This window comes from Cetorhinus maximus, chromosome 10 (genome assembly GCF_964194155.1).
Source record: "Cetorhinus maximus chromosome 10, sCetMax3.hap1.1, whole genome shotgun sequence".
Taxonomy (NCBI): Eukaryota; Metazoa; Chordata; class Chondrichthyes; order Lamniformes; family Cetorhinidae; genus Cetorhinus; species Cetorhinus maximus.
The window spans coordinates 130,091,266-130,112,990 of NC_135888.1; the positions used below are offsets into that span (position 1 = coordinate 130,091,266).

General features: G+C 47.6%; 1 protein-coding gene across 2 annotated transcripts; it reads left to right on the forward strand.

The window, feature by feature from the left end:
- The first annotated feature begins 1,208 nt into the window (after positions 1-1,208).
- On the forward strand, positions 1,209-20,803 carry trim105 (tripartite motif containing 105). Of its 2 annotated transcripts, XM_078551146.1 has the most exons (6): positions 1,209-1,655; positions 8,668-8,763; positions 11,455-11,688; positions 13,829-13,848; positions 15,517-15,626; positions 19,028-20,803. In XM_078551146.1, the coding sequence occupies exons 1-6, from the start codon at positions 1,401-1,403 to the stop codon at positions 19,570-19,572; spliced, it is 1,260 nt and encodes a 419-aa protein (XP_078407272.1). In that variant the 5' UTR covers positions 1,209-1,400; the 3' UTR covers positions 19,573-20,803. The 2 variants fall into 2 exon arrangements, with proteins under 2 accessions (XP_078407272.1, XP_078407273.1); XM_078551147.1 differs by lacking the exon at positions 8,668-8,763 and having other exon boundaries at positions 1,325-1,655.
- Positions 20,804-21,725: the final 922 nt, after the last annotated feature.

The window sequence follows — 21,725 nt, forward strand, 5'->3', positions numbered from 1 at the left end:
GTGTTAGCATTTATAGGGTCTCCCTAGAATTGTGTCAATATTTACAGGGGGTCCCCACGGTTGTGTTAATATTTGCAGCGGATCCCCAGGGAGTGTCAGTATTTACAGGGGATCCCCAAAGAGTGTATCAGGATTTACAGGGGGTCTTCAGTAGCGTGTCAGTATTTACAGGGGGTCCCTGGGGAGTGTTTCAGTATTTACAGGGGTCTCCAGGGGTGTTTCAGTATTTACAGGAGGTCCCGGGAGCGGGGGGTGTGTGTGTCAGAACAGGGGATCCCTCAGGGAGTGCAGGATTTACAGGGGGGTCCTCTGTTGTGTGTCAGTATTTACAGGGGGTCCCTGGGGGTGTGTCATTATTTACAGGTGGTCCCCGGGGAGTGTCAGTATTTACAGGGGACCCCGGGGAGTGTCAGTATTTACATGGGGGCCCTGTGAAATGTGTAGGTATTACAGGGGGGCCCTGGACGTCTGTCAGTATTTGCAGGGGGTCGCTGGGGGTGGGGTGTCGTATTTACAGGGGGGGTCCTCGGGGATTGTGTCTGTATTTACAGGGGTTCCCCGGGGAGTGTGTCATTATTTACGGGGGGCCCTGGGAGTGTGTCAGTATTTCTCACCTGTCGGTGCAGACTCGATGGGCTGAAGGGCCTCTTCTGCACTGTGCGATTCTGTGATTTACAAGGGGTGAATGCAAACTCTTGTTTCTCTCTGCACAGATGCTAACCAGGCCTGCAGATTTTTTTTCCCCCAGCATTTTGTTTTTCTTTTACAGGGAGAGTGGGTGGTCCCTGAGGAGAGTGTCAAGTACTTGGCACAAGGGGGTCCCTGGGGAGAGTGTCAAGTACTTGGCACAAGGGGGTCCCTGGGGAGAGTATCAAGTACTTGGCACAAGGGGGTCCCCTGGGGAGAATGTCCGAATTTACAAGGCTGTTCCTGGGGAAGAGTGTCAGTATTTACCGCGGGTCTATGTTGACATCTGCACGGTGTGCGTGTTCTACACATGAAACACCGAAATCTTTTGTTCGGCAAGTTCCAACCTGACTGCCAAGATAAGACATTTCAAACTTCCTGTGGCTCAGTCCCAGGAAACCAGCCCGAAAATCAGCAGCTGCTATTGGCTCCCCTTCTGGGTCAGGGAGGACGAGGAATGCTTAATAAGATTTTGTTGTCTGCGATTTAATTGGTTGGACAGGGGAGGGCGAGGGGGATGGGAAGGAAGGAAGGAATGAGCGAGTGAGTGAGTGAGAAAAAAATATAATGGGTGGAGCACAGGCGAAATCGAAAGTAGTCGAAAAGTTGTTGAGATGTGGCGAAGTTCTTAGGGGGTGGGGGAGAAGTTTGTGAATTTGCTGCCAAGTTTGGAGAGAGAGAGTGTGTGTGTGTGTCTGGCTGCCGAGCGAAGGATGGAGGGGGTTACGGACGAACTGACCTGTTGTATTTGTTGCGAGATGTTTCAGGAGCCGGTCATGTTGGAGTGTATGCACCACTTCTGCAAGAAGTGCATCCTGCGATTCTGGCGGGGTTCCCGCACCGCCGTCTCCTGCCCCCAGTGCCGCCGCCAGTTCGACTCCAAGAACTTCCGCACCAATTACCTGGTGGCCGGGGTGGTGGAGAAGGTGAGGGGGGCGAGCACCCAGGACTTTCGGCTCAGGCTGCAGGTAAGCAGAGAGAGGGAGAGAGAGGGAGCAAGTGATTTGCGGGTGCGCACTCTCAATTCCGGCATCAAAGGTCAGTTTCAGCGCAAGTCTGTCAATTACAGCAAGTCTGGGACTCGACTCTTTCTCCCCCCTGTGTTTATTGGGTAGGGTTGGGTAAGGGGGAGGTGGGAGGTAAAACTGCATTTCACGCCAGGATTTAAATCAAATTTAATGTTAGACGTGGCTCAGTCCGTATCGCTCTCGTCCCGCAGAGTCATTAGGGCCCAGAAGGAGGCTATTCGGCCCATGGGATCCATGCCAACTCTCCCTGGAGTAATGTAGTCAGCCCCATTCCCCTGCTTGCTCTATCCCCGCAAGTTTATTTCCCTCGTCCCCATTTCCCTTTCATGGTCTATGCTTCCACTGCCCTTGTGGGAATTGAGTTCCAAGTCATGACCTCTCACTGGGTTTTAAAAAATAATAGTTCTTCACATTCCCCCCCACCCCATGCACTCTTTCCCAAAACCTTAAATCTGTGTCCCCTGGATCTTGTACCATAAGTTAAAGGGAACAGTTTCTGTGTTTACTTTATTTAAACCTACCATAATCTTGTACACTTCTATCAAATGTCCCCTTTGATCCTAGAACAATCCCAGGTTCTCCAACCTAACCCTGGAACGATTCTGGTAACTCTCCTGTGTATCCCCTCAAGGATCCTTGCATGTTCCCAAAAGTATGGTGACCAGAACTGGTCTCAGTGCCCTAGTTATGGCCTAACCAGAGTTTTATAAAAGTTCATCATAACTTCACCTAAGTCAGAGTATCATGGGTTCAATTCTCTCTCCAGAGAGTTGAGTACAAGATCCAGTCTAACACACCCTGTGCAGTACTGAAGGGACGCTGCTGTGCCAGGGGTACCATTTGTCAGATGAGACATTAAACAGAGAGCATATCTGCTCTCTCTCAGTAGATGTAAAAGATCCTATGGCAGGATATCAAAGAAGAGTGTTCTAGCTGACATCCTTGGTCAATATTTATCCCTTAACCAACATCACTCAAAAATAAAAATAAACATGATCATGGTGTTGTTTGAGATCTTGCTGAGCACAAATTGGCTGCTGCATTACCTACACTTTGGCAGAGCACTCGTTGGCCTCGGCTGTAAAGCGCTTGGGTCATTATAAGGTTGTGAAAGGTGCTACAAAAATGCAAGGTCTCAATTAAATTTTGATATGAGCTGAAAATTTGTGACTTAATGTTTGCCCCTTTTGTAGTTTGGACAAAATCAGAGTTTGTCCAAGGAGTGGGAAGTTCTCCTGGTCACATAGGCCAGCAAATCCAAACCCACGTGAAGCGTGTCATTTGGCTAGCTTAATGGAGTTTGGGATCTTGCTGTGGGCAAAGTGGTTGCTGGACTTGCACGTATAACATGTGATTGAATTTTGAAAGTCATTATGGTCGACTCTTAATCAGAATTGAGCAACACTAAACTTCCTGATTCAGGATCAAGGATTTCGATGGGGTAAATAAGGAAAAACTGTTTCCAGTGACAAGAAGACACAGATTTAAGACAATTGACAAAAGAACCAAAGGGTTTTTTTTTTTAACCTCGGGCTCTGAATGAATTGCCTGAAAAGAGCAGTGAAAACAGATTCGACAGTAATATTCAGTGCAGAATTGGATATAAACTTGGGGAAAAGAAAACGTTTTCACATCTATGGGGACAGTGGAACTAACTGAAAACCTCTTTTAAAGAAAGGACACAGAAACAAATGACCTCCACCTGTGCTGTAAGAGTCTACAGTTCCCAAAAATCCTGTTTTGCTGCACTATTTAAATGATTGGAAAATTATTTATTTTTAGTGCACTTTGGATTATCTGGAGGAGACTAGCTTGCGGAGGAGTGTGAGGTGCAATTATGGATCAAAGTCTTGTTGATTCTTGGGTAAAAATTCAACTCTCAAATCCTCGCAAGCTGATTACTTTTTGGCATAAAACAATGAGGGGTTGTGTTAATTGCTTGTTTTTTGCACTAACTTGGGAGAGCGTTTTTTTCTCAAGTCCATGTAGACTGAAATCAATTTAACGCTCAGCCTGACCCTGCTCTCACCTGAGTGCTATTTCTGAATGTGAGATCCAATTATGGGATTTAAAAAAAATAAAAATATTCTTTCGTAGGATCTGGGCATTGCTGGCAAGGCCAGCATTTGTTGCCCATCGCTAACAACTCTTGAACTGATTTGTTTGGTCAGAGGGCATTTGAGAGTCAACCAGATTGCTGTGGGTTTGTGCCCTCCTGCCATGTATCTGCTCCCCTTGTCCTTCTAGGTGGTAGCAGTCGTGGTTTAGAAGGTGTTGCCTAAGGAGGCTCGGTGAGTTCCTGCAGTGCATCTTATAGGTAGTACACACTGCTGTCACTGTGCGTCGGTGGTGGAGGGAGTGAATGTTTGTGGAAGGGGTGTCAATCAAGCGGACTGCTTTGTACTGGATGGTGTCAAGCTTCATGAGTGTTGTTGGAGCTGCACTATCCAGGCAAGTGAAAGTATTCTGTCACACTCCTGACTTGTGCCTTGTAGATGGTGGACAGGCTTTGGGGAGCCAGGAGGTGAGCTACTCGTCGCAGGATTCCTAGCCTCTGGACTACTCTTGTAGCCACAGTATTTATATGGCTAGTCCAGTTCAGTTTCTGGTCAATGGTAACCCTCAGGATGTTGATTTTAAGGGATTCAGTGATGGTAATGCCATTGAATGCCAGGGGGTGATGATTAGATTCTCTTTTGTTGGAGATGGTCATTGCCTGGCACTTGTGTGGCATGAATGTTACTTGCCACTTGTCAGCCCAAGTTTGGGCATTGCCCAGGTCTTGATGCATTTGGACATGGACTGCTTCAGTATCTGAGGAGTTGCGAATGGTGCTGAACATTGTGCAACCATCAGCGAACATCCCCACTTCTGACCTTATGATGGAAGGAAGGTCATTGATGAAGCAGCTGAAGATGGTTGGGCCAAGTACACTATCCTGAGGAACTCCTGCAGTGATGTTCTGGAGCTGAGGTGACTGACCTCCAACAACCACACCATCTTCCTTTCGTGCAATGTATGACTCCAACCAGTGGAGAGTTTTCTCCCTGATTCCCATTGACTCCAGTTTTGCTAGGGCTCCTTGATGCCACATTCGGTCAAATGCGGCCTTGATATCAAGGGCAGTCACTCTCACCTAGTCTCTGGAGTTCAGCTCTTGTTCATGTTTGAACCAAGGCTGTAATGAGGTCGGGAGCCAAGTGGCCCTGGCGGAACCCAAACTGGGCATCAGTGAGCAGGTTATTGCTAAGCAAGTGCCGCTTGATAGCATTGTTGATGACCTCTTCCACTGAACCTGTGTTGATCCCCAGGCGTTGTGGTAATGGTAGAGTGGGAGATATGCCAGGCCATGAGGCTACGGATTATTGTTGTATGCAATTCTGCTGCTGCTGATGGTCCACAGCACCTCATGGATGCCCAGTCTTGAGTTGCTAGACCTATTCAAAATCTATCCCATTTCGCACAGCAGTGGTGCCACACAAGACAATGGAGGGTATCCTCCAATATGAAGATAGGACATTATCTCCACAACGACTTGTGTGGTGGTCACTCCTACTGATACTGTCATGGACAGATGCATCTGAGGTAAGCAGATTGGTGAGGATAAGGTCAAGTATGTTTTTCCCTCTTGGTTCTCTCGCCACCTGTCGTAGATCCAGTCTAGAAGCTGTGTCCTTTAGGACTTGGTCAGTAGTAGTGCTACCAAGCCACTCGGTGATGGACATTGGCGTCCCCCACCCAGAGTACATTCTGCACCCTTGCCACACTCGGCACTTCTTCCAAGTGGTGTTCAGCATGGAGGAGCACTGATTCATCAGCTGAAGCAGGGGGTGGGGGTATGTGCTACTCAGCAGGATGTTTCTTTGCCCACGTTCGACCTGATGCTATGAGACTTAATGGGGTCTGGAGTTGATGTTGAGGACTCCCAGGGCAACTCCCTCCTGACTGTATACCACTGTGCAGCCACCTCTGCCGGGTCTGCCCTGCCGGTGGGACAGGACATACCCAGGGATGGTGGTGTTTGGGACATTGTCTGCAAGGCATGTTTCCATCAGGCTGTTGCTTAACTAGTCTCTGAGACAGATGTTAGTAAGCAGGACTTTGCAGGGCCAATGGGGCTGAGTTTGCCATTGTTGTTTCCGGTGCCTAGGTCAATGCCAGGTGGTCCACATGGTCCCATTTTAGACTTTTTAAGTGGATTGATACAACTGAGTGGCTTGCTCGGCCATTTCAGAGGGCAGTTAAGAGTCAACCAACCACATTGCTGCAGTCAAATGTGGGCCAGACAGGTAAGGGTGGCAAATTTCCTCCCCTAAAGGGGCTTTTATCGACAATGGATCATCATTAGACTTCTAATTCCAGATTTTTATTGAATTCGAATTTCACTATCTGCCCTGGTGGGATTCGGACCCTGGATCTCTGGATTACTGGTCCAGCGACAATAGTGCAATGCCGCCTCCCCCTATCTGAGTTCTAACAATACTCTCAGAATCGTACCTTTCAGCCAACATCCCAGACTCCTCCAGAGGTGGTGGCACAGTGACATATAGTTGGGTGTGATTGCCCCTGAAAGCCGTTAATATTGACTCAGACCCCATCAAGCCTCACGACATCAGCCTAAACATGGGAAAATAAACCTGCTGCTGATTTACCACCTGGGTGGGGAACTTCAATGTCCATCACCAAGAGTGGCTCGCTAGCGCTACTACTGACCAAGTCCTGCAGGATGTAGCTGCCAGACTTGGCTGGCAGCAGGTAGTGAGAGCCAAGAGCAATTAGGAATGGACAGTACCTACTGGTCTTTCCAGTGACACCCACATCATTGACTGACACAGCAAAGGTAGGATCATATGGCCTATCGATGCCCAGAACAGGTTTGTCGTTCATCTGCAGCTATGTCTGGAGCTCAGTGTCGTGCTTAGCTTCAGGCACATCCGGTGGCCTCAGTTCCATTCCTGGCCCTTTTAGTCAGCAGTTCTCCCAAGCAGATTGCAGCATTGGAGAGAGGAACTGAAATCATGTGGAGAACCTCATCTCAGCCCACGCCTCTCGCTGAGTAAAATGGCCTGGAATTTGGTGTGGAACTGAGGTGGCAGTCAAGCTCGGGGACACCTGGCGAGAGAAAATGAAGATTCTGCACTGGAGAACTGGGGGATGTTTGACCATATTTGTGGGTGACAAGTAGGACCTGAAAGTGCAGACTGATCGGTCTCGCTGCCCCTTATCCCAACTTGCACTAAGTCCCATTCACCCATCACCCACTGTGGCTCACTGTCTCCATGTCTGGCAGTGCCTTGATTTTAAAATTCTCATCCTCGTGTTCGAATCCTTCTGTTGCCTCCTCGCTCCTCCCTATCTTTAATCTCCTCCAGCCCTAGAACCCTTCGAGTTCTTTGAGTTTCTCCAGCCCTGGCCTCTGGAACATTCCAGATTTTAATCCCATTGGTGGCCATGCCTTCAGCTGTCTCGGCCCCAAACTCTGGAATTCTTTCCCTAAAATTCCCTCCTTTTAAGATGCTTAAAGTCATCTTCTTTGACCAAGCTTGGTCACCTGAACTCATGTGGCTCAGTGTCAAATTTGGTTTGATAATACTGCTGTTGCCTGTGCACGTTTTACTACCTTAAGCGTGCCACATAAGTCATTTATTCTTTTGAGATGTGGGTATCACTGGCAAGGCCAGCATTTGTTGCCCATCCCTAATTGCCCTTGAACTGAGTGGCTTGCTAGGCCATTGCACCTACAGTCTGGAGTCATATGTAGGCCAGACCAGGTAAGGACAGTGGATTTCCTTTCCTAAAGGGGCATTAGTGGACCAGATGGGTTTTTACAACAATCAGTGATAGTTTCACGGCCACCATTACTGAGGCTGGCCTTATAATTCCAACTGCTATGGTGGGGTTTGAACCAGAGCATTAACTTGGGCCTCAGGATTACTAGTCCAGGTACATTGCCACCACACCACCATCTCCCTCATGAATAATTCATAAGTACAGGTTGTTGTTGTTGTTGTTGTTGTTATTATTGTCATCACCAGGCTTACTGGAGTCTTTCTTGACTTCAGTCTCCGAATGTGGCAGGTATTTATTGCCCACTCCTCCTACGAAGTGAGCCACCTTGAGCCGCTGGGAATGGGTTTGATACAACTGATTGCCTTGCAAGGTTATTTTAAATGGCAACTAAGAGCCAAAGACATTGATGTGGGACTGGAGTCACCATTTCATGGTCACCACAAGACTAACTGTTTATCCTGGATTTATTTAATGAATTGAATTTACGTTCCCCGGATTCCATGGCGGGATTTGAACTCTTGCCTCTGAATTGCCGGACCAATAACATGTCTGTTATGCTACCGCCCCCTATTGTAAAGGACCGTGCAATTCTAAGCACAATCATACTGAGGAAACCGGGATGCTTTGCGGTGGTTTTGAAAAGCATTCTGCTGAACACTGGCCCTGCCCACAACGTGGGGCACCACCACCACCCCCCAATTGAATTAATCACCATGGCGAATTTCCACATTGTGGCAGCTTGTGGACCTTCACCCCCCACCCCCCCTTGGCTATATTAATTTAAAGACACCAAGTGACCGCTCTTAAACCCGTTTGAAAAACATTCAATATATTTACTTTCTAAAACACTGCCCAACCACCCTGGTCTGTGGCAGATATGAAAATAAAGCTTGTCCTTGGTGGGGGGGGAAGGGTGGTGAGAACATTTCTCAAATTGGGCTTTTTGGGGGTTGTGGGGGTGGAGGTTGTGATAATTTGTGGCAGGAATTGGCGATTGTGCCCAAAGTGGAAACTCTACCCCATCCTGTCCAAATTACACCATCCCACCCCAGCACTTGGATGTTTGAGCACCAAAAGTTCTTTTTAAAAACCTATTGATCTCCCTTGGGTTGGACTGGAATGTTCTACACTGAGCCTTCTACCTTCCGATGATATCTTTCAGAAACATCTGTCTGATGTCCTGAAGTGTCACCGGGACCAAGTGGATATGTTTGTGAAGATGAAGAAGCGAGACGAGGACAAGATTGTGGGAATCCAGGTAAATTTGGACTGGGGTGTGAATCCCTTAACTGTCTTGATCTTTTCATTGAGAATTGCCAGTGTGACACTGGCCGTCGTAATTTCTCTGCTCCTCTCACTCACTCCAACCTGTCTCGTTCTGAACTTGCTGCACTCCGTTCTCTCAGGTCCAACCCTGACTTCGTTATCAAACCTGCCGACAAGGGTGATGCTGTTGTTGCAGGACGCACTGACCTCTACCTCGCAGAGGCTGAGTGCCAACTCTCAGACACTTCTTCGTACTTCCTCCTGGACCATGATCCCACCATTAAACATGAAGCCGTTGTTTCCAGGACTGTCACTGACCTCATCTCCTCTGAAGATCTTCCCTCCACAGCCTCCGACCTCATAGTCTCCCAACCCCACACAGCCCTCTTCTGCCTCCTTCTCAAGATCCACAAACAGGACTGTCCTAGTAGTCCCATCATGTCAGCCTGCTCCTTTCCTTCTGAACTCCTCCTTGACTCCTTTCTCCCCTTGTCCAGTCTCTTCCCACTTACTTTCGCGATTCCTCTGATGTCCTACGCCATATCAACACTTTCCAGTTTCTTGGCCCTAACTGCCTTTTCACCATGAATGTCCAATCCCTCTATACCTCCAACCCCCACTAGGATGGTCTGAGGCTCTCCACTTCTTCCTTGAACGGAAGCCCAAGCAATCACCATCCACAATCACTCTCCTCCGCCTGGCTGAACTTGCTCCCTCACTGAATAATTCCCCCTTTAACTCATCTCACTTTCTTCAAATAAAAGATTCTGGGCACCTGCGTGGGCTGTAGCTACACCTGTCTCTTTGTGGGATATGTGGAACATTCCTTGTCCCAGTCCTAGTCCAGCCTCCTCTCCCACTACCCATTTTCTGGTACATCGATGACTGTATTGGTGCAGCTTTGTGTATTTGCTTGTAACTGGAAAAGCTCATCAATCTTGCTTCCAATTTCCACCCTTCTCTCACCTTCACATGGTCCATCTCCAACACTCCCCTTCCTTGACCTCCCTGTCTCCATTTCTGGTGATAGACTGCCCACCAATATTCATTACAAGCCCACCAACTCCCACAGCTACCTCCGCTACAGCTCCTCACACCCTGCTTCCAGTAAGGACTCCATCCCATTCTCCCAGTTGTTCCACCTCCGTTACATCTGTTCCGATGTTGCTGCCTTACAAAATGGTTTTTCTGACATGCCTTCCTTTTTTCCTGAGCTGACGTGCCCCTCCCATTATGGTTAACAGGGCCCTCAACCGTGTCTAACCCATTACACGCACTCACCCCTTGTCTGCCAGACCCGTGAGAGGACTCCCTTTGTCCTCACTTTCCACCCCATCAGCCTCCATATTCAAAGGATCATCCTCCTCTATTTCTGCCAACTCCAGCATGATGCCACCACCAAACACGTCTTCCCTTCACCTGCCCTATCATCATCTGTCAGGACTGTTCTTTCTGTGACATCTTGGCTCACTCCTCTATCACCCCCAATACTACTTCACCTTCCCATATAATTGCAGGAGGTGTGGCAACTTCCCCTTTACCTCTTCCCTCCTCCCTGTCCAAGGCCCCAACACTCCTTCCAGGTGAGGCAGTGATTTACTTGCACTTCTTTTAATTTAGGCTACTGTATTCGCCACTCTCAGTGCGGTCTCTACATTGAGGAGACTAAACGCAGACTGGGTGACCGCTTTGCAGAACACCTCTGTTGAGTCCACAAGCCCAATGCCCCTGACCTTCCTGCCACTTGCCATTTCAATTCGCCATCTTGCTCTCATGCCCACATTTCTGTCCTCGGCTGCTACAATGTTCCAGTTAAGCCCAACGCAAACTGTAGGAATAGCACCTCATCTTTCAATTAGGCACTTTACAGCCTTCTGGATCAACATTGTGTTCAACAACTTCAGACCATGAACTCTGTCCTCCATTTTGAACTCTGCCCCCACCATTTCCCCAAACGCCAGTCAGTATCTTATCTCGTGTTTTGTTTTCAGACAGTGCTGACCCTTTCTTTGCTATTAACACATTCTGCTATTTTGCTTTCAGACCTTTATTCTGCTATTCACGCCTTCTTTGGACCAAAGCTTTAGTCTTTAATACTATCCTTGCCAATCCCTTTGTCTTGTGTTCCATTGCATGTTTGTCACTTAATCTCTCCTAATTTATCGCTGACCTTCTATTTTGCTCCACTTGCCCCCACCACCCCCCACCTCCCTTTTTCAACAACATTAAACCCATCACATTTCTACCTCTTTCCAGTCCTGAAGAAGAGTCATATTGGACTTGAAACATTAACTCTGTTTCTCTCTCCGCAGGTGCTGCCGGACCTGCTGAGTTTTTCCAACATTTTCCGCTTTTTTTGTTGTTTCAAATTTGGACTGGGGTTAATCTCGGTGACCCTTAAAATCCTGGAACAAGCTGATTGCGATATGGGTTGGAATTACCCTGAGTCAGGGAAGAAAGTTTCAGCTGAGGATAATGGGAATAGGAAAAACGGTTGGAAAGGGAAAAGTTTGGCTGGATTGTACAGAAAGAGCAGTTGGGTTTGGGACTTAAGCAGCTCTTTGAAAGGTCCAGCACAGGCATGAAAGGCCGAATGGTCTCCTTTGCTCCACAGTCCCGTGAACGGGTGCGGGTTCCCCAAGAGATGTTCGGGAACGTTTTCAGAACCCGTTTTCTTTTACAGAGGGACTCTGCCGAGCTCCAGCAGAGGGTGAGGAGCGACTTTGAGAGGATGCACCAGATCCTGTGGAAGGAGGAGACCAGCCTGGTGACCGAGCTGCAACAGGATGAGGCCTCGGCTCTGGAGAAGCTGGAGAGTCACGTCCAGCAGCTGAATGCAGGGCTAGAGGAGCTGGAGCAGCTGATCAGCTGCACCCAGGGGTGCCTGGAGCAGCTCAAGAGTACAGTGCTGATTGAGGTAACAACTGTTCATGGTGGGAGTACAGAAAAGTGGGGAGCGGGGTGCAGGGGGAGTGGGTATGAGCGATGGGTGAGAGTTGGCTGTACCCCCCCACACCCCCATGCCTTGAGGGGGGGGGCGGTGGGATTGGGGAGGGTTGAATCTGTCTGATTTGGTAGTACAGAACTTGAGTATTGCGGAAAAAAGTCATTTTGTTGAAGCTTTTTGGCTTGCACTCATCAGGACAGTTGCAAGAATGCCAATGTCAGGGGAAGCTGCATGAGAACAGAGTGCTGATTGGTTGGTAAGTGCACTCTGGTAGAGGCATTGCCACGGAAAATGCATCAGTTAATGGTGACTGACAGTTGACTGCCAAGCGTTGTTTGAAATTTAAACCAGGCAGCTTGACTCTGGTAAGGCATTGCCCTGAGGAATGAACCAGTGAATGGCTATGACTTTATTTTTGTTTAGCTGAAAAGTGTGTATATGTTCTCTCTGTCTGCAAAAAAAGTCAGAGTCCACTTGCCAACCAATCAGCATCCTCTTCTCATACAGTATAAAGTTGTTGCTTCCCCTGACATTGGTATCCTTGCGATTGTCCTGATGAGTGCAAGACGAAAAGCTTCAACAAAATGTCTTTTCCCAGCAATGCTCAAATTCTGTCTGACCTCCAAACACGTTGAAAATCAGTGGGTGGAGAGTCCGGGAAGCTGAATAAAGCTGTCAGGGACTCCCAGCCAAAACCAAACCATCTTCAACAATAGGCTGAAATTTTACTAAGCTTGATTGAAGAAACTCTGTTTTCTGAGAGGGGTTGTGTCTGGAGGATAGACAGTATCGGGTATCAAGACACAGATTTAAGATGATTGGCAAAAGAGCCAGTGGGGAGATGAGGAAACTTTTAAAAAAAAATTATGCAGCGAGTTGTTGTGATGTGGAATGCACTGCCCGACAGGTTGATGGATGCAGATTTAGTAATTTTCCAACGGGAATTGGCTAAACACTTGAAGAACAAATATATTCAGGCACATGGGGATAGGGTATGGCGAATGGGGCCAATTGGATAGGTCTTTCAAAGAGCCAGCACAGACACGATGGGCCAAATGGCCTCCAGTTGTGCACTGTGAAATTTTCTGATTATACTCCAGTTCAATGCTGTGGATGTTCTTCATTCTTGTTTTAATTAAAATGAAAGTCCAAGAGCCCCCGGGCTCTCAGATCTGGTCTGTTTGGTCTCAGCTTGTCCTTTGTTCATTCCGTGCTCATACCAGATGTTTGCGGTTGCCGAAGACACAGACAAACTCGCAACTGGTTTCTCTCACTTCCTTTATTTGTAAACTGCTGACCAAGCTCTTAGCAAGAATAATTCATCGGCAATCTTTGAGCGACAAAAGAGGTTGCATTTGTGTACAGCAAGCCCCCACAAACTGCAAAGCGATAATGACCAGATAATCTGTCCTTTTAGCGGTGTTGGTTTTGAAGAATAAATGTTGACTAAGGGATAATTTATTCCAGGACTTTGGGGAGTACTACCTGCTCCTGTTTGAAATGGTGGCCGTGGGATCTGTTGTGCCTTCCTGCGAGGGCAGGTGGGGCCTCAGTTTAACATCTCATTCAGACGATGGCACCTCAGACAGTGCAGCGCTCCCTCAGTACTGCATTGGAAGTGTCTGTCAGGATTACGCGCTGGAAACCCATTGACTTTCTGACTTGGGAAAGCGTGCTCCCCGGTGAGCCTGGGGCACTGGGATTAGTTTTGGATTGCTCTAGCAGGTTAGAATGTGGAGCTTGTTACCACAGGGTGTATTTGAGGTGAGGAGTATAAATGTATTTAAGGAGAAGCTAATTAAACGTGGTGAGAGAGGAATAGAATATGTTGTCAGTGGGAGGAGGCTCATAAGGTGTAAGTGCTAGCACAGACCTGTTGGGCTGAGTGGCCTGTTTCTGTGCTGTAAAACTCAGCACTGATGGGGATGAGTGAATCATGGTTCAGTATCATTTTTCCCTGAATCATGTGGAGCTCCAAGAATCCAGACTAATGGAGGTGCATAGTGTGTTCAGTTAACTGGAGGAACATTGCACCAAAGCAGGAGTCGGAGTGCTGAATACAGGGCCTTCAAGTTATGCCTAACTCTACCTCATTCTGTTTCTGTTACAGACTCGGGGTCTAGCACGCAGGTATGTGAACTCCTCTGTCGTTGCATTGTATAATCAAACGTGTTCTCCGTTAAAGATCAGGACTATACTGAGCTCACCATTGGGTTTGTCCAATGCAGCCTGTGCCCTGACTCTCGCCAAGTCCCATTCGCCCAACACCCCCACCTTGTGCTCACTCACCTACGTTAGCTCCCAGTCTGCTAACACCTTGATTTTTAAAGCTCCAAACCTTGTTTTCAAAATCCCCCTATGGCCTCTTCCCCCTCCCTATCTCTGCAATCTCCTACAGTCCCACAGAAAACTTGGAGATCTGAGCACTCAACCAATCCTAGAGTGTTGTATGTTCACTCCGTCTCACAAAGAGGTTCTGAGTCTTGTATGGTTGAACGTTGTGTTTATTAATAATACGTAACTATGTACATGGGGATGTGGGTGTTACTGGATAGGTCAGCATTTATTGCCCATTCCTAATTGCCCTTGAGAAGGTCGTGGTGAACTGCCTTCTTAAACCGCTGCAGTCCCTTGGGTGTAAGTACATCCGCTGTGCTGTTAGGGAGAGAGTTCCGGAATCTTGACCCAGCGACAGTGAAGATTTATTTCCGTGTTCAGATGGTGAGTGGTTTGGAAGGGAAATTCGAGGTGGTGGTGTTCCCATGTACCTGTTGTCCTTGTCTAGATGGTAGTGGTGGTGGATTTGGAAGGTGCTGTCTAAGGAACCTTGGTGAGTTTCTGCGGTGTGTCTTGTAGATGGTACACATTGCTGCCCCTGTTCATTGGTGGTGGAGGTAGTGAATGTTTGTGGAAGGGGTGCCAATCAAGTGGTGGCTTTGTCCTGGGTGGTGTCAAGTGTGTTGTGTTGATGGACCTGCACTCATCCAGGCAAGTGGAGAGCATTCCATCACACTCCTGACTTGTGCTTTGTAGATGGTGAACGGGCTTTGGGGAGTCAGGAGTTGCATGTATACAAGGTATTGTCCAAGCTATGAGCTAACTCCATGCTTGCTTCTACACAGGTCTCTGTCCAGCCCACAACCTTCTCTAGTCTGAGGCCATGTGTCTCTTTACATTCACAGTGGGCGGTACTGTTTCCCAGTCCTATACTCGTCCTTGCTGTCAGATACCCTTTACTACATTGAACATCTCCCAATTTCCTTCGCTCCACCACTGGGGACCATGCCTTCAGCTTCTAAGACCCTAAAGCTTTAGAATTCCCTCCCTAACCCTTCCCATTCTCACTTTGTCCCTTTAAGACTCTCTTTAAAACTTACCTCTTTGACCAAGCTTTTGGCCGTCTGCCTTCATATCTTATGTGAGTATTAATTATAAAATTTTTGTTTTGTAACACTCCTGTGAAGTGCCTTTGGACATTTTCCTACATGAAAGACACTATGTAAATACAAGTGGTTGATCATTGTGTTCTCGGTGTGTGGTATGAGTAGGTAATCATATACACCTTCTCCACCTCCTGTTCTCACTCACTGTCCGCTCTATATTTTTTCCACTCACTCTCTGTGCCTGAATAATTTTTGCAGGGGTGGATATTTAGGAAAGTTTTGTATATGGTTTGCACACACTCCTTTTTTCCCCACTCCTGAAATCTTGCTGCCCCCTTACCCAGCCCGGTTTCCACGCTCCCTACCCCGGCTGTGCTGGGTGATTGTCCCATTGAAGTTCTCTTCCATTCTCCAGTGTGCAGATTGACGGTGAGCCAGATATCAGCAGCCACTTCCGCAGCGCTCGCTACACGGGACCTCTTCAATACATCATCTGGAAGAAGATGTACAAATCTCTGGAGCCAGGTAACTCTGAGCATCTCTGCTAACCATGAGCTCTCAATCTGGATCATTGCTGTGTTTTTCCCCTGTGCTCACTCCAGTGCTTTGGGTCAAGCCATTTCCAGATTGCTGAATGGAAATGTTTACCTTTCAATTCCCAACCGGTAATTTCCTGATTTTGTGCTTCCGGTCAGGAACACAACCCACCCAATAGCACAAGAGGAAAACTTTCACACTGTCCCCCTCAAACACTCCCAGGGCAGGTACAGCATGGGGTTAGATACAGAGTGAAGCTCCCTCTACACTGTCCCCATCAAACACTCCCAGGACAGGTACAGCACGGGGTTAGATACAGAGTAAAGCTCCCTCTACACTGTCCCCATCAAACACTCCCAGGACAGGTACAGCACAGGGTTAGATACAGAGCAAAGCTCCCTCTACACTGTCCCCATCAAACACTCCCAGGGCAGGTGCAGCACGGGGTTAGATACAGAGTAAAGCTCCCTCTACACTGTTAAGATCCTCTCTGATTAACCTTCTTGTAGATGCTTAGTACCAGTTTTGGCCTGGAAACCAAGTTGATTAGGCCCAGGGTGGATACTGGACATTGACCCATTTTGGTGGTGGCCTGAGCTGAATTCCAGAACCTCTAACTGGGGAATGTAGCACTTGGGAATAGGAATAGGCCACTTGGTCATTTGAGTCTGTTCCACCATTTGTCAAGATTATGGCTGATCTGGGTTGTGGCCTCAACTCCACTTTCCTGTCTGCCCCCCATAGCCCTTGACTCCCTTGTCATTCAAAAATCTAACTCTGCCTTGAATAAATTCAGTGACCCACCTCTTCTGCTCTCTGGGGAAGAGAATTTTCCCTCCTCCTCCATTAGTTAAAAGGTGACCTCTTATTCTTAAACTGTGTCCCCTAGTTCTAGTCTGTAATGAAACTCAAGAGTTGGGCTTTATGACAGAGGACTGTAAACTGCCAGCCTGTGTATGGTGTGTGTGTGTGCACCATGGCGCTCCTGCCCCACTTATTATGGGATGGGTGCCTGTCGTATTTAACTAATTAGTACAAGTCGTATTTAACTAATTAGTACAAGTCGTATTTAACTAATTAGTACAAGTCGTATTTAACTAATTAATTTCATTGAGGTTTTCAACAAACAGGGTTGATGAGGGTAACGTGGTTCATGTGATGTGTGTGGACTTGCAAAAGGCATTTGATAAAGTGCCACACAACGGGCTGGTCAGCACAGTTAAAGCCGATGGAATAAAAGGGACTGTGGCAACGTGGATACAAAATTGTCTGAGCGACAGGAAGCAGAGTAATGGTGAATGGGTGTTTTTCAGACTGAAGGAAAGCTTTTTTATAGTGGTTTTATAGCACCAGGGGTCAGTATTGGGACCCCTGCTCCTCTTAATGTATATTAATGACCTACACTTGGGTGTGCAGATGAGCAACACTTTAAAAAGTGCTGTGAACTGTGAGGAGGATAGCGATGGGCTTCAGGAGGACTTGGGCGGGCTGGTGGAATGGACAGGCATGTAGCAGATGAAATTTAATGCCGAGAAGTGCGAAGGGATTCATTTCGATAGAAAGAATGCAGAGAGACAATATAAAATAAAGGGTACGATTCTAAAGATGCTGCAGGGGCAGTCATTGTGCCATTAATCAGTGAAAATGGCAGGATGGGTTGAGAAAGCTGTTGTTAAGGCAGACAGAATCCTGGGATTTACAAATGCACCAAGTACAAAAACAAGGAGGTTATGATGAACTGTACAAAACACTGGTTCGGCCTCAACTAGAGTATTGCGCCCAATTCTGAGCACCACACTTTCGGGAGGGTGCGAAAGCATTAGGAAGGGGCTGCAGAAGAGATTTGCGAGAATGGTTCTAGGAATAAGGAGCTTCAGTTACGTGGGTAGATTGGAGAAGCTGGGGCTGGAAGAGAAGAGAAGGTGGAGAGGAGATTTGATACAGATATTCGAAATCATGAGGGATACGGGCAGGGTAAAGAGGGAGAAACTCCTCCCATTGGTGGAAGGATCGAGAACCAGATCTAAAGTGACTGGCCGACACGAGAAAGATGTATGTAGCGAGTGGCTAAGATGTGGAATGCTCTACCTGAGAGTGTGGTGGGCACAGATTCAGTCGTGGCTTTCAAAAGGGAATTGAATGAGCATCTGAAGAGAGAACGTTTGCAGAGCTCTGATGGAAGTGGGACTAGCTGAGTTGCTACTGCAGAGAGCTAGCATGGACACAATGGCCCAAATGGCCCCTTGTCTGCTGTAACCACTCTTGTGATTCAAGGCCCTGCACCCACCATGAACTTGAGTTCAACCAAAACTCTGCCGCCTGTGTCCTAACTCACACCAATTTCTGTTCACCCATCGTCCCTGTGTTTGCTGAGCTGCATTGACCCCTGGCCTGACATCACCTCTACTTTAAGATTCTCATCCTTGTGTTTAAACCCTTCTGCGGTCTCATCTCTCCCTATCTTTGTAATCTCCTCCAGTCCTCTGAGCGCTCTGTGCTCCTCTAATTCTGACCTCTTGCGTATCCCCGATTTAAATTTGCTGCACATTAACGGCTGGGCCTTCAGCTGCCTGGGTCCTGAGCTCTGGGATTCCCTCCCTAAACCTCTGCCTCTCTCTCCTCCTTTTAAGATGCTCCTTAAAACTTAGTGCTTAGTTCAAATTTTATGAGACCTGTATTAATATCTCCTTATGCTTCTCAGTGTCAAATATTGTTTTATGATCATTAAAGTGCTCAGTTTTGGTCCCCTTACTTGAGGAAGGATGTAGCTGCATTGGGGGCGGTTCAGAGGAGATTCACTAGATTGATTCCAGAGATGCGGGGCTTGTCTTATGAGGAGAGATTGAGCAGTTTAGGCCTATACTCACTAGAGTTTAGAAGGATGAGAGGAGATCTAATTGAGGTTTATAAGATGCTAAAGGAGGGAGACTTGGAGCAGATGTTTCCCCTTGTGGGACATTCTAGAATGAGAGGCCATAGTTTTAGGCTAAGGGGTGGTTGATTTAAGTCAGAGATGAGGAGGAATTACTCTTCTCAAAGGGTGGTGAATCTGTGGAATTCACTACCTCAGAGTGAAGTGGATGCCGGGACGCTGAATAAATTTGAGGAGGAGATAGATTTTTAATTAGTAACGGGTTGAAAGGTTATGGGGAGAGGGCAGGAAATTGGAGTTGAGGCCGAAATGAGATCAGCCATGATCGTATTGAATGGCGGGGCAGACTCGAGGGGCTGAATTGCCCACTCCTGCTCCTCGTTCTTATGTTCTTGAAGGTGCTATATAAATGCAAGTTGTTCCAGTTAAGTGTAATGCACTGTGCTTCTCGTATGTCTTAAGCCTGAATGAGTGTTTTGTTGATCTGAAAACGGTCCCAATATTTTTTTCCTATCAGCTCCAGCCCGACTGACCTTCGACCTGAACACCGCTCATCCTAACCTGGCCGTGTCCGACGATCTGACCAGCGTGACCGAGGCCAATGAGCAGCTGCCTGTTCCAAACAACCCTGAGCGGTTCGATAAGTGCGTCAACGTCCTGGCCTCCCAAGGCTTCTCGAGCGGGAGGCACTACTGGGAGGTGGGGGTGGATGGCAAGACCAAGTGGGACCTGGGTGTGGCTAAGGAGTCTGTTGACCGCAAGGTTGTGGTTAAGATCACGCCTTGCAATGGCTACTGGACCCTTCGCCTGAGGAACACCGATCAGTATTGGGCTGGCACGTTGCCGTGGAAACGCCTGCCCATTCAGAGGAAGCCCAAGAGGATCGGACTGTTCCTGGATTTTGACGCCGGCCGCCTCTCGTTCTACGACGCTGAGGATATGTCTCACCTCCTGACTTTCCGCCAGCCCTTCTCGGAGAGGGTCTTGCCCTTCTTCAGCACCTGCTTCAACGAAGGGGGGCTCAACTCCGCACCCCTCCGACTCTGTCAGATCGGCCCGTAGAGGGGAGGGGGGTGGGTATGGTGGAGAGAGTAGGGTCTGAGGTGGGGCCGAATGCACTGGGTCCTTCCAGCAATGTGGAAGGTGGAGTGGGGATCCCATAGTTTTCCCAGAGCCTGCTGGCTTTGGGATCCACGGCCTACCCTCCCCACCCCACGTCAATGCTTTATTCCTGAGGATGTGGGGGGGTGTTTTGCAGGGCTCAATACTCTCCTCTGTCCCTGCCACCTCTCCTTCCCTCCATCTTTAATCCCTTCCTCTCTTCCTGTTTACCACACTAACTCAAAGCCGGAGGTGAGGACAAGATGAGGTTGTGACGAGACTGACTCGACAGTCACTGTGACCGTTGGATGAAATCGTTGAGGGGGGGGAAGACTTTTGTAACAAAAGGTACAAAATTTGAGGGTGAGAGAATGACCTTCCGATGGAAATAAAATGAAGTGGCTGCCATCTGGTGGCGGCTCATAGAACTCCAACCACCAAATCTGTGTTGCTATTAATCCATTATGCTATTAATTTAATAGATCAAATTGAAAATTTCTGCAGTTTGGAGAGTCGGGTTTAACTCATTCTGTCTCCAATAAAACTTTAAATTGTTTTGGGGCAATGGGAAGATTTGTCAATCTCCCTTGTTTCTTTTTCATTTTCTCTCTCTCTCACTACTTATTTTTCTGACATCATGTTTCAACTAATGGTACCCATATCCTTCCCCTCTTCTCCCTTCCCCCCACTGCCCCAAACACAGATCTTACTATCAGTTAGACAGCAGCACAATAAATCCTTTTATTTTACTTCGCTTATCGATGGATTATAAATGATCTTTTGCGTTCGATTTAAACTTTGTAAGCGAAATCTTTCCTGTTTTTTAGATTTTACTTTTTCAAGTGGAATAATCAATATTGAAGCAAACAATTAACTTTTTTATTTAGCTTGCAATGTGCATCTTTGGAAAATTGCTTAAATCACTGAGCTGTTCTCCATTGTCACTCTGACTGTGCCAGGCTTCATCTGCTGCAGCCATTATGACTTACGAAATTGCCCCCATCCCCTTGGCTAAGGGGTCTGGTGCGTAACTTGTGGTGTGAACCCTGGAGAGACCAGGGAACAGAATGCTGAATAATGTTAGTATTTTGTTCTGACGAATCTTCTGCTTAGTTTCTGTCTGCGATGCAAACTGTTCACTGAAATGTTGCTGTATTCATTATTTTAAAAATTAAAACTTGCATTGTGAAAACTCGGATGCGAAGGATTGAGTTACTTTTCGAACGTTCTCTCAAGCTCTGAACCGGCATGGACTCGATGGGTAGAATGGCCTCCTTCTGTGCCGATTTACTTTAAGAGATGGGTCTAGTGGAGACATAAATAGGAATCGGGGAATCGTCACCAGCTCCCGTTTATAAAACAAAAACACTAATAAAGGGGGAGAGCATTGTGACCTGATATTGTTCAACCCAATGGTTGAGCCTGGAAGGCTGTGAAATGCCTAATCAAAAGCTGAAGTGCTGTTCCTGGTGAGCACTGTAGGAAGCCAAGGACAGAGAGGTCAGCATGTGTGCAGTTAAAATGACTCGCAGGGTCACGCTTGCCAACTGAGTGGAGGTACTCTGTAAACGGTCACCCAATCCATATTTGGTGCCCCTCCCAGTGTAGAGGAACATATCATGAGCAGTGGACTAAATTGAGAGAAGAACAAGTAAATCGCTGTCCCACCTGGAGGGAGTGTACAAGGGCCTGAGTCAGTGAGTAGGGAGGAGGTAACTCTGCAGGTGTTACATCCCCTGTACTCGCAGGGGAAGGGGAGCGGGTGTTGTTCCCCATAACAGGGTCACTGAGACCTCTCACCATCTGGGGGGGGGGGTTCAGTAGTTGAACTAAACCAGACTTATCAAAACTTTAGCTCTGAGAGTGAGCAGAAGCTTGTGCTCTGTGTTAAGTAGCTTGTCTCATGTCCGCTTGAACGCCCTTCATCGTTGTTTACAAGGCCCAGGCCTGAAGTGTGATGGAACTCAAGCATGTGTGCAGCTACAGCAGAACTTAAAGCTTGATAGTGCCCAGGCTTGAGCTTGGTCCCAGCAGATATCAACTCCAGCGCCAGCACAGCTTTGTAGCAGTCTGCCCAATCTACAAGATGCAATGCAGCAGCTCGCCAAGGCTCC

Coding starts and splice junctions, on each gene's coding strand:
- trim105 (XM_078551146.1), top strand. CDS start 1,401: ATGGAGGGGGTTACGGACGAACTGACCTGTTGTATTTGTTGCGAGATG. Junction 1,656..8,667: donor ACTTTCGGCTCAGGCTGCAG/GTAAGCAGAGAG, acceptor GATATCTTTCAG/AAACATCTGTCTGATGTCCT. Junction 15,627..19,027: donor GTACAAATCTCTGGAGCCAG/GTAACTCTGAGC, acceptor TTTTCCTATCAG/CTCCAGCCCGACTGACCTTC.